Genomic DNA, 12603 nt, shown 5'->3' on the forward strand with positions numbered 1-12603 from the left:
TTTTTAATTCTTATTAATAATACATTGTGATGTTATTTTTGCATTTTGCTTTATACAGACTGTCTCCCCAACTATCCCCCTAAATTAAGAGTGCAGTTACCAAATAACCCAAGTTCTCGGAGAGTGAAAGCTCAAGGCATGAGAGCAGAAACTCTGATTCTGCATGGAGCAGGAGGGAAGGCAGAAGTGCCGGCTCTGTTGATGCAGCAAAGGATGCATAGAGTGAAAATTTTCCTAGTGCTGAAGGCTAGGTTCCCCGAATTGGAGCCCAAGACAGGAGTTTCCTTGATTGGAAATTGCGGAGGGAGGACTTGGGAGAAGGTCAATGAGCAAAACAGGATTGAACAAAGGAAGGTGCTGAGAGATAGTATGTTGTCTGTTGAAGTCTGACATCAGCTGGGGCCCATGGGGGATCTAAAGCATGACCTAGACCACAAAGACTGAAGGGCATAATTTGGGTGTGAGTACCTGCATAGGTGTGTGTGTGTGTGTGTGTGTGTGTGTTCATTGATACACGTGTCCATGTGTGCATAAGAGTGTGCACACATTTATTTGTATATGTAAAGATAAGTGTACATATATAATATGTGTATCTGAATGCCTGCTAATGAATGGGTTTATGGTTCATTTTCATTTCATCATCCTGTTATTCGTCCATTGCCTCGAGCAGGCCCCAGTAACGTCTCTTTCATCCTAGCCCTGAGATTATATTCAAGGCTCTTTAGGAGAATGAGACCCATCATTGTTACTGGTATTTGGCATATTTGGTACGCCACGGGGAGTTTGCCAGACTCTGCCCTGTGGGCAGGCTACATTCGATAGCCTGCAAGTTTGTCCAAAGTAGGAATGAGATAATAAGATGTCATAAAAAGATGTCCTGATAAGATGTCGCGGCCGCGTGATTCCGGGGGCTGGATTTTATAGTCTCTGAACCTGCTAGAACCTCCAAACAAGGGTCTATGGTGCGCATTTGTAAATATGTGTGAGTACTATACGTGCTTATGTATACATCTATGGACAAGTGGGACCATAGCTACATGGCAAGGGCAGCTACCATTTAGGAAAGAGTGTCCTTCACAACTGTGATGGGTGCACTCCGACAGAGAAAGAGTTGTAGGTGGGGTGTCCAGAACACCCAATCATATATAATTGGTATATCTCCTTCTCCAGATAATATCTTATGTGATAGCAGAAGAGAAAGCAGACCATCTAAAGAGATTTTGTGAAGAAAATTCCCCAAACCATTTATATATGTCTCCCCAAATGTCCCAAAGTAGTGCATTCCTGTGATATCTTTCATAACTCCAAGTGAATATAGCAGAAAAGAAGTTATTATTAATTTTTATGGACAATTCTTGAATACTCTGAGACTACCCCACACCAAATAACACATCAAATTTCTAACAACACTTGATCTGGAGAAAACAAAAAGGCACGGAAAAATTCTCAGGTTGCATAAATTTATTCATGGTGAAGAAGCTGAGTGGGACAATTTCTACTGTGGAAAATGCACATATTCTAGGAAGAACATAGCTAAGTCTCCATGCTCAGTGAGCTTGGACTTGTGACTTTTATCATTAAAATTCAAACCCTCTTCAGGTTTCTTTGAGCTCATTAGAAAGACATTCAAACAGGCCTTTTTTCATAAATCGTAAAATTCAAATAGTGCAACATGAATTCCACAAAGCAGGACTATCTGTATCCTTAGAGGGCTGGGATTTCAGGGGTTTATCTGAGGAGGAAGAGTTTAATAAGCACTCATTAGATTTAGTTGATATTTTCTGAGAAACTCTAGGCACTATAGCCCATGTTTCTCAAGGACATAAATATTAGAGAGGACTTGAAACCTAGTAGAGGTTAGAGAAAGTATACAGTGTCTAAGTGGTAGAAAGTACTGGGGACACCATAGGTGTGGGCAGGAGGGACCAGTGAGTCTTCCCAGCAAGGCCCCCATGTGTGCTCTGTGTGCTTGGCTAGTTGAAGTTAGCAATAGAGAGGGATGCCTCTGCCACAGCTGCTGTGTGTGTGCGTGTGTGTGTATGTGTGTGTGCATGTGTTGCAAAGGAATGGGAGGGAGAGGTGAGAATCTCTGCTGGTGGTATTCCTAGTCTGACCTTTGATATTACCAAGTGTAAGCTCAAACTCAGGACTATTCTTTGGTTGGTGGTTTTTTTAGTTTGATTTTTTTGGGGGTTCTTACCCGGGGATGCACAGGGGTTACTCCTGGCTCATGCACTCAGGAAATTGAACCCAGGTCGGGCGTTCAAGGCAAAGTATGACCTAGACCACAAAGACTGAAGGGCATAATTTGGGTGTGAGTACCTGCATAGGTGTGTGTGTGTGTGTTCATTGATACACGTGTCCATGTGTGCATAAGAGTGTGCACACATTTATTTGTATATGTAAAGACAAGTGTACATATATAATATGTGTATCTGAATGCCTGCTAATGAATGGGTCTATGGTGTGCATTTGTAAATATGTGTGAGTACTATACGTGCTCATGTATGCATCTATGGACAAGTGGGACCATAGCTACATGGCAAGGGCAGCTACCATTTAGGAAAGAGTGTTCTTCACAACTGTGATGGGTGCACTCCGTCAGAGAAAGAGTTGTAGGTGGGATGTCCAGAACACTCAATCATATATAATTTGTATATCTCCTTCTCCAGATAATATCTTATGTGATAGCAGAAGAGAAAGCAGACCATCTAAAGAGATTTTGTGAAGAAAATTCCCCAAACCATTTATATATGTCTCCCCCAAAACTTGCAAACGCCCTACTCGCTGTGCTATTGCTGCAGCCCCTATAGTTTGATTTTTGGGACCTTTCAAGTGGTACTTAGGGCACATTGGGGTCTATCCAGGCAATTCTAAGCCATTTGAGCCAGAATTTCAGTATGAGAGACAGAGAATATGGTGCTGCAGTGCTGGGGACCACCAGGATAGTGTTTGGGGCCTCCAGAGCCACACCTGGCAATGCTGGCAGGGGCAATGAAAACTAGATATCGAACTGCACATAAGGCATGTGCCTTAACCCCTCTATTATCTCTTTGGTCCTTTCAAGCACAGGAGTGTTAAGTGAAGAAGCCATGTGGGAAGGAGGGTGGCCCACAAAAGGGCTTAGCCTTCTCATAGCTCTAGCTGCTGCTAAGGTGTCTGATGGAGCTCCCCATCTTTTGAGAGAGGCTGCAAGCCTAGACTTTGACGTAAAACTTCAGATTCCTTAATGTTCACAGTGAATTCTGAAGCAGCTCCTGCCAGCAGAGGCCATCAATGGCATCTCTGGGAAGAGGAAAGTCTGAATGCCAGTTTCAGTCTGTGTGAAGCCTTCTTGCCTCTGTCATTGATCCCAGGGACCTCCACTGGCCCAAAGACTATCCTCACTGACCTGAACTGAGCAGGTACATCTGAGAACACACAAGGCAAATGGAGGTGGGGGGTGCATTGAGAATATCCTGCGTAGGGTATAGTCTCCATTCAAGGTCGATTTTGGAGCCTATCACAATCTGTCCCCAAATATTTCCACCTTCATGGCTCATTGTATTTGGTTTGGTTTCCTCTTAGCTCTCCGAAGAGATCCAGTGTTCTCTGGTCAGTCACATCCAGTCTGTGGTGAAATCGGAGAAGAACCGTCAGGTCATGTGTGAGGCTGGGATGCTCAGGACACTCATGACCTCCTGTCACAAGGCCTTGGCCACTCCTAGCAGCTCCTTACATGCGGGCCTCATCAGGATTTTCGAAAAACTTGCTTCCCAAGCCATTGAACCAGATGTGCTAAGGTACCATGCACCATGTGTTGGATTCTGTTGGGCTGTGCTCCTGTGGGACAGAGTAAGCCCAGTAAGCAGTAGGAGTGCAAGGGGCAGGGACCCTCTGGCCTCCTTCATCCAGCAGAGGCTTCCTGGTGAGGGATGTTGCAAATCCAGGCAAGAAGCTTGGGTCTGTGTGGGTCCACAAGACAGACCTAACCCTCCCCATGGAACTGAGGGTGTGTAGGATGAGGGGACCATCATCCAACTGTCCTACAGACACTGAAGAATATTATGTGAGAAGGCTTGGTGGAGGGTAACCTCAAGCTGGAAGGTCCATAATGGGGTGACTAGATAGAAAAGGGGAGGGGATTGGAATGATAGCACAGTGCGTAGGGCACTTGGCTTGCATGAGGCTGACTTGGATTCACTCCTGACTTCTGTATGGTTCTCCAAGCTCTGCCAGGAATGATCTCTGAACACTGAGACTGGAGTAAGCCCTGAATACTACTGGGCATGGCCCAGAAACCAAAACAAGTAAAAAAAGGGGGGGTAGTGGGAAGGGGCATAACTTCAGAAAAGTGATTCTGCCTAAGCCCTGAAATCTAAGTAGACACATAAAGATAAGTAGACGCAGAAAGTAGGCATGTGAAGGGCATGTGAAAATGCCCTTCAGAAGGAGGTGTTGGGAATTGTGAGACTCGATAAAGAAGACAAGAATAGTCCAAGACAGTGATAGGAACTCGCTGGTAGAAAACACCAAAGGCTGGCATCACTCCATTGTGTCCTGTGGGGCTGTTGAGGCTGGTAGCACTGTTGTGACTCTCATGGTTCCTAGAGAGTTGAACAGGAAGAGAGGCTGCATAGGACACAGCTGACAGATGAAAAGGCAGATGGAAAAGGCTACGGAGGGAGGGCAAAATTCTCTTAAGTCCAAAGGGTCAGGCTCGTAGACCTGGCACACTGCCCCTGGGCCCCTGCTGGGATGGAAGACTCCCCGTTGGTCAGCAGCATGGCTTCCAGGCCTTTCTCGGCCCTGTAGGCTGAGAGTGCCAGTCTTTTTACCCAGCTGTTCAATAATTCACTCTGAAACTTAGAGCACAACAAACCTGCCTCCCAACAAATGCCTTTTCCTCCCATGGGCCAGTTGAAGTTCTGAGCTAGTCCCTAGTTAAGTCCGAAGCACTCAGACTCACCAGCTGTCTGGTCTGGGCGCCAGCACAGACATGATTCCTACAAAGGTAAGGGGAAAGTTTCTGGGTAGACAATGAACATGGAGGGAATTTTGGGGAGCACTGGCATCTGGGAAAATGTTTGGATAATGCTGGAGAAAATCACTATGGAAGGTTTTCCCATGGTCCTCTCCTATGTTATGCTTTTCAGACAGTTTCTAGGTCTCGGCATCACTTCATCTCCGTCGACTGCAGTGAAAATCCTCACTTCATCTCATGTGCATGAAGGAGATTCCAGTGGTTCAGGTGAGGACAGATGAGAGGAGAGGGTTAGGATGCTGGGGTTTAAAGGAGAAAAGGGTGAAGGATGGCTCAAAGGGCTAGAGTACATACTCTCATGGGGGAGTCCTAAGTTTATTCCCCAACATGGGCCCCCAGCGACCTCTGGGAATAGTCAGGTGTCGCCTCCAATCCAAATGAAAAGACATTAGAATAAGATGTCAATTATAGCAAGTGGAAAGCAGGCAGATTTTAAAAATAGCTCTTCCTATTGTTCAATGGTGCAAACGAGAAAACCAGGACCTGTGGAGGGAGAGACCAGATGAGGAAGGAAAAAGGAAACCTCAGTCCTCTGTAAGGTTATAGTACACCTGTCTCTCCTTGGATCCAGATCACAGAAATAGTAATGGGGTTATGTCCCAACAGGAGTTGGACTTCCCATGCTGCTCCTGGACAGAGAAGCCTGTGATGGTTTTCTGCACAACTCCCAGCTCAGGGTGACTTAAGGAGTTGGGGAACAAGTAATGGGTGGTTGTGTGAATGTCAGGCCTAGTTTTGGGAGCATCCTGGTGCCAGAAGCAACTTGCAGAAAGAAAGCTGCAGGTATGCTGAATGCCAACGCACATCAAACATTAAGGCCAGGAGACCCAAAAGAAAAACAAGAAGACTCAGGTTTGGGCTGACGACTGAAGATGGGGGACCTGAGCTTTCAGGGAGTTCAGCAATTGTGAGGGAGTGTGGAGTTTGGTAAGCTAGAAACTGCTAATGGGACTAACGAAGGACAGCAATGGAAAATGGTGTGCTGGATGCAGGGTAGGTAGAGTGGGTTTGAGGAGTTAAAAGGACAAGTTTCTAGAAGGAGGAGATTGGCACAAGCTTCTTAGTTAATAAAATCAGAAGAGAGCAGTGAGATATGCCCATAAGGCCAGCCACATGTGCTAGGTGAGAAGGAAGCTCAGATAGAGAAGAGAGCACCAAATAAAGGGTGTTGTGAAGACCCTCCCAGGGTGGGAGAGACATGCTAAAAGTAGTCTATAGACCAAACATGATTGCCACTCAATGCCTCTCTGGCAAAACACAGTACCCAAAAGAAGAGAGAGAGAACAAGGGGGAATGCCCTGCCACAGCGGCAGGGTGGGACGGGGCGGGGGGCATGGGGGGTGGGAGGGAGGCTAGGACCCGTGGTGGGGGAGGATGGGCACTGGTGGAGGGATGGGTACTTGATCATTGTATAACTGAAACCCAAGCACAAAAATTTATAAGTCTATAAGTGTACTTCATGGTGTTTCACTAATAAAAAAAATGATAAAAAAAAAGTCTCTCCATAGTGGTTCAGAAATGCTCCCAGAGTTTCCTGCTGGGACTGGGGCACAGGGTCAGGATTTTATCAGATTTGAACAGACAAGCTTCTTCTTGCTTCCTGCTTGTAGGGTCACAGACAGCTGCATTAGTGAGTGCTGAGGGTCCTGTTGGTGCCACTCTGGATGCTAGCCCTCGGGCTGCACTCACTCTAGCTCCGGGATCCTCCACAGCAGACCTGGGCACCACTACTGCCCTCCAGACAGCCTTGAGCCTAATCTCCATGACCTCCCCACGCAATCTGCAGCCACAGCGGGCAGCCCTGGCTCCATCGTTTGTGGAATTCGACATGGTCATGGAAGGCTATGGGTATGATATACTTCCTGTATCTGAAATAGGTTGGGTGAATTTTCCAGGGCCTCTGACAAATTACAATATTGATCATAGAATTATAGCTCCTGTCACTGCTCACCACTCTGCCCTGGAAAATGATTGGGTCATGGGCATAAGGGTCTTCTTGATGATTTCTCAGGAGCACCAACCTGCTCTGAGCAGGACCAGTCTCCCCTCCTGCCATCTGTGGCCTTCAGAGAGTGTAAGGATTCCCTAGTTCCGATTGTTTGCTGTCCTTGGAGCCTGACTGTATAAAAGGATAGAGGACAGATGTCACAGCCAGAGGTTGACTTGTGCTTTCATGATCTGACTCTTCTCCTTCCAGATGTTTGTTTATCCCCACCCTGTCTATAGTTTTGGGAGCCAGCACTGAGTACTCAGTCTCTGGAGGGATTGGGACAGGTAAGTGTTTTTCAAGGAGTTTCACTCTATACAAGGCCCTGGGATTCCTGGGAGGGGGATAATTTAAGATTTTACTTGGCATTTCAAGGAAGGGCATCTCCCCCTGGTCCTGTGTATCTGCACACAAGTCTCCTTAGCTTTCTTCTGGTTTGCTAGACCCCTCTTTCTGGTTTGACAGGCCCCTCCTTCTAGTCTGTCATACTGTTCCATGTGGTTTATCACATTCTTCCAAAGGGCAGGGGCAACCCAACAACCCAAGTGCCCGAGAACAGATGATTGGTGAAAGAAACTTTGGTACATCTACACAATGGAATACTATGCAGCTATTAGAAAGGATGGAGTCATGAAATTTGCATATAAGTGGATCAACATGGAAAGTATCATGTTAAGTGAAATGAGTCAGAAAGAGAGGGACAGACATAGAAAGATTGCACTCATTTGTGGAATATAAAGTAACAGAATGCAAGACTTACACCCAAGAACAGTAGAGATGTGTACCAGGAGGATTGCTCCATGACTTGAAAGCCGGCCTCACATGCTGGGGGAAAAGGAGGCTCAGATAGAGAAGTGACCACCAAGTAAAGGGTGCTTGGAGAGCCAGCTCGGGATGAAAGATGCATGCTGAAAGTAGCCTATGGACTGAATGATGGCCACTCAATACCTCTATTGCCAACCACAACACCCAAAAGGAGAGAGAGCGAGAGCAAAAGGGAATGCCCTTCCACAGAGGCAGAGTGGAGTGGGGGCATTGGATGGGGTGGTGGGAGGGATACATGGATAATTGGTGGTGGAGAATGGGCACTGGTGGAAGGACGGCAACTCGAACATTGACTGAAACATAAGCACGAACGTTTGCAAATCTGTAACTTTACCTCATGGTGATTCATTAAAAAATAAAATTAATCAAAAGAAGGGGGAAAGGAAGCTTGTTCATTGTATGTCTCAAGTACCCAGTCCCTGGCTCAGCAAGCATTCATGGGCCCAGTGGGTGACTTGGTGACTGATCCTGGGTTACATTATTTTGTGAGTGACTGACAGAGACTTCAATAGACATCTTGTCCCTACCTTATGGCTTTCTCTAGAAATAAATATGAATTCTTAGTTGGTCCTTCAGGAGCAATCCTGTCCTTGATTTCGATGGGAATCGACCTTGACCTTGGTCTGCTTTGCACAGTGCTGAGCTAGCTAAAAGCCAGATCTCCTCTGTTAGGAAAATCAGCGTCTGGGTATGGATGGATAGGTAGCAGTGGAGAATCCGTTACTCTCATGGCCCATCCATAAGGGTTCTCAAGTTTGATTCTGACCAATTGAGTGAGGACAGTGAGATCCTGCTATACAGCCTACCCTGGAGGCATGGAGGGCATGGGCCAGTTTGTAGGGTCCCTGTAAACTCATACCAGTTTCAGTTGAGGGAAGCTTGAATTTTTGCACCATGTTGTGCCAGCAGGTCTATGGACCAAAAGACAGTGAAGCTCGGGGTGTTACCCACTTGCTTTCCCTTCAGCAGTGGGGCAGGGACTAATACGTGGAACAGGACAGGAAGGAGGCTCTGCAGATCTAGGTTCAAGGTGGAAATAGCATTTATTCCTGCAAGGATGAAGGGGACATGTGAAGAGTCCCTTGTCGCATGGGTTGCAGTTGAGAAACAGTAGTGGCTGAGGGTACTCCTGGGTGGATTGGTGTCCTGACATGTGTGGGTCAGTTTCCTTCATGGGCAGGGTGAGGCCTCAGTTGTGCTTGTGTTCTCCTCAGGTGATGCCAGATCATTCCCTCCACCTGGGGGCCTGACCTTCTCCTGCTGGTTCCTGATCGGCAGGCACAGCACGGCCCTCGAGGGCCACCCACTGAGATTCCTCAGCCTCGTGCGCCATCTGGCCAGGACCGAGCAGCCCTTCGTCTGCTTCTCTGTCAGCCTCTGCCCGGAAGACCTCTCTTTGGTTGTGTCTACAGAAGAGAAAGCGTTTCAGCCCCTAGGTACAGGCTGGGAGCCAAAGTGGGGTTTGGTTAGCTCTTGTGGGGCAGGGCTCCAAATGTTTAAAGCTTTTGGTGTTAGGATGTCTACCAGCCTGGGGACCTTTTGTGTCTTTCTCATCTTCTAAAGTTGTGTGCCCTTGCCCTCCACACATGCTGGCTCATCTAAGTGGAGATTAGTGTTGTGCCTGCCATGACCCATGCCCTGTCCTCCCTGTCACTGTCAGGGAGACCAAGCCTATGTTCTGTGGCATTCCCTTTCTGGGAATGCAGCTCTGCCCTGGCAGAGTGGTTATGATGGATATCTGGGCTATGCTTCCTGGGGGACACAAGCTTCCTCTTCTGAGCAAGCATTATGAAGACATACCACTCATCCAGAGCTGAAGGGGTCCTCGACACATGAGCCCAACTTCAGCCCTAATCCAGAAGGCGGGCCAAGATTTAGCAAGGTGAGGGTTGGGGGTCCTGGGACTCCTGCTTTTCTCCCATGGTGCAGGCAGCTGCCCCTATACTCTCAGCCTGGCTCCCCTAACTTGCCTGTCTATGGTCACCCCAGTGGGCCTGAAATGGTACAGCCTGGTATATTACAGTCACGCTGTTCTGTGTACCCTGAGTGTGTCAATATTTCAGAGTGAAACATCCTTTACACCCAGCGTAACTGCCTGTTCCTGCCCCTCCCAGGACTTGGGATGATGTCTCTATGGAGATAGGCTGGGTAGAAGGTAGTAAGGGTGGGTGTATAACCCCCAATTCTCATAGTTGAGTCCTGGCTCCATCATTTTGGCCAAGTTATTTGGTCCCTCTATGCCTCATAAGGGCACATAGGGTTGGTAAGAGCAACTGCCTCTCAGGGTTATGGTGGAAATGAGCGAGTTCATATTTGTTGCAGTCCATAAAAGTGTCTTTCACAAAGCAAGAGGGTGGAAACCACTTTTTCCCCGTGGGCATTTTGTGCTAGTGGGCTGGGTCCTGGCTCCATGACCACCAGGCCTCTTGCTGCTGGACCACTGGAGCTGGTGACACTGGTGAGGCTGGGTGTCTATGCTCTCTTCCAGATGTCATGGAACCCGAGGATGACTGTGAGCCTTCTGCAGGACGCCAGCTTCGTGTCAGGTGTAGCCAGCTGCTGACTTGTGGTCAGTGGCATCACCTGGCTGTGGTGGTCACCAAGGAAATGAAGAGGAACTGTACTGTTTCTGCCTACCTAGATGGCCAAGTCATTGGCTCAGCCAAGGTGGGTTGATTCTGCTGAGTGGCGATTGCCCCATGCCCTGTCTCCTGACTTCTGCACCCTGGAATGATCTCAATTCTGATTTCTTTGGGTGTGGGTTGGGAATCTTATCACTCTCCATGCCCCAACCAACCTTGTCGTCCAGAGTGCTCTTCTCAGATCTGAAAGGGCCATCTTTGGAAGATAGAATGAAACTCATGAAACTAGGGCGGAAGGTAAAATAGGGAACTAAGACTAGTCGTGGCAGGTAAGACCATGAAAACCATTAATTATAGGAAAACTTATGTCTCTAGAGTAAGCAAAGTAAAGTCATTCCCATATTCAAGGGTGATTGTTCAGGGAGAGATGAGCAGTGCCCAAGGTGCTTCCATTCTAAGAGTGTCTCTGGGGAGTACAATACAGCACATCTATGCTCTGCCTTGAAGCCTGGAGTGAGAGCTCCCAGAGACACCAATATCTCTTGCCACAATATGAAAAAGGGATGGATTCTATTTGGAATAGTTCATGATAAGTGAGCACTTGGCAGAAGGAAGCACCTCCTCATTGCACCTTAAAGACCTCTGAGGTTCTGTGGTCTAAGAAGTGGAGCCGTGAGGGATTTGGGGAGCTTGTTCCAACATCCCTAGTCAGAGGACACAAAGATGCTATTGCAGGCAGAGCCCACAAGACCACAAATGGCAGGTGTGACTGGGGTTTTCCCAGGTTCCAGACACGCATGCAATCTAGGCTGCATTCTAGAAACACCTGGAAAGTCATTTAAACTTCTCACATATACTTCTCCAAATTGATCCCTGTTTTCAAATGTTCCGAAGTTTTTTTTGAAACAAACTTTGAATAATGGTTTTAAACTTTTGATTAATGTTTTCAAAGTTTCTGGGTTTTTCTAATATGCCAGAATGGAGAGGCTGTTGATAGTTTCTCAATTTCAACAGTATTGACATTCAGAACATGTGGACAACTTTTTGTTGTGGGGGGCTTAGTCCATGTATATTATGGCACTTAGCATCATTCACGGTACACTTAGATGCTTCTTAAGACCCCCCCTTTCCCCAGGTTGAGTTAAAAAGTATCTTAGACATTTCCAACTATCCCCTCACAAACTAATTCTAGATTGAGAATTGTTAAACTAGAATAACTTCAGTTCTGTTAAACATCCAAAGGTAAATTCAATGCTGCTTTCTGGTAAAACTGTTGCATCCAAAAATAAAAATAGAGTAAAGTAAAATAACTGGTACACAGAAATATTTATTTTTCAATCATCAATAGTGTTGGTCCATCTCTCCTTACTTCCCTTTCCTTCCTTCCTTTCTTTTTTCATAAAGTATTTATTTAATATCTACTATGTATTAGATACTGCTTTCAGAGCTAGAAATGTCAACCAGAGAAATACTTAGAAAGCCACATATTGTACAAATTTAAAAAAATTAAATATATATGTTATATGTATATTAACCTTGCTGTAGCAGAAGTCTCCCATGGTATAACCAAGGATGTGGATTTAATTTTTTGTTGTTGTTGAGATTCTGTGGTTTACACTACTGTTAACAATTATTTCTCAAGGATCTGGACTTTTCACGGTGATTTTTTTCGGGAATCCAAAGAAGTGAATGTCATTGATATTTAGACCTTTCTTGCACATAGCTGCACTGTGCCTGTGATGAATTTCTTTGAATTTATAATTGTACGAGGCAATATGTACTGGCTGATAGTGTTGCTGAGTGAATATTCAATACCCAAAGTCAGCAAGAAAGTTGGAGCAGACTGGCACGGTGGGAATATGTAAGAAATAGGCTCAAACAAGTCATGGAGAATGACCAAGGGTCAAATCTGACAGTGATGATTTTCCAAGATGATCTCAACAAGTTTGATCTAGATCACCAAGAGGAATTGAACTGGGAAAAAGACTTGTATTTAGGTGTCTTTGGCATGTGGTTAAATGCAACATCTGCTGGGAAGGAATAAGATGGCACTGCTGGGACTGGGGATGACCCAATCTAACAGCTGTTCTCAAATGTTAGAGCCTTCGTTTTTATTTCTAAGGGAAGATAAATGTAATTTAGAAATGTGGGGAGTATTTTAGCCTCTGAATTAAACAAAATGATTT

At 46.1% G+C, this 12603-nt stretch overlaps 1 protein-coding gene across 2 annotated transcripts in view; it reads left to right on the forward strand.

Moving 5' to 3' along the window:
* The window catches only part of WDFY4 (WDFY family member 4), a 249490-nt gene that overhangs the window by 54013 nt on the left and 182874 nt on the right, over positions 1-12603 (forward strand). For both annotated transcript variants that reach the window (XM_056130445.1, XM_056130444.1), the window contains exons 13-18: positions 3568-3782; positions 5136-5230; positions 6634-6871; positions 7221-7297; positions 9050-9271; positions 10324-10502. In XM_056130445.1, coding sequence (XP_055986420.1) covers positions 3568-3782; positions 5136-5230; positions 6634-6871; positions 7221-7297; positions 9050-9271; positions 10324-10502 — 1026 coding nt within the window. The remainder of the gene's footprint in view (positions 1-3567; positions 3783-5135; positions 5231-6633; positions 6872-7220; positions 7298-9049; positions 9272-10323; positions 10503-12603) is intronic.

Source organism: Sorex fumeus, unplaced genomic scaffold (assembly GCF_029834395.1).
Source record: "Sorex fumeus unplaced genomic scaffold, SorFum_2.1 ptg000078l, whole genome shotgun sequence".
Lineage (NCBI taxonomy): Eukaryota > Metazoa > Chordata > Mammalia > Eulipotyphla > Soricidae > Sorex > Sorex fumeus.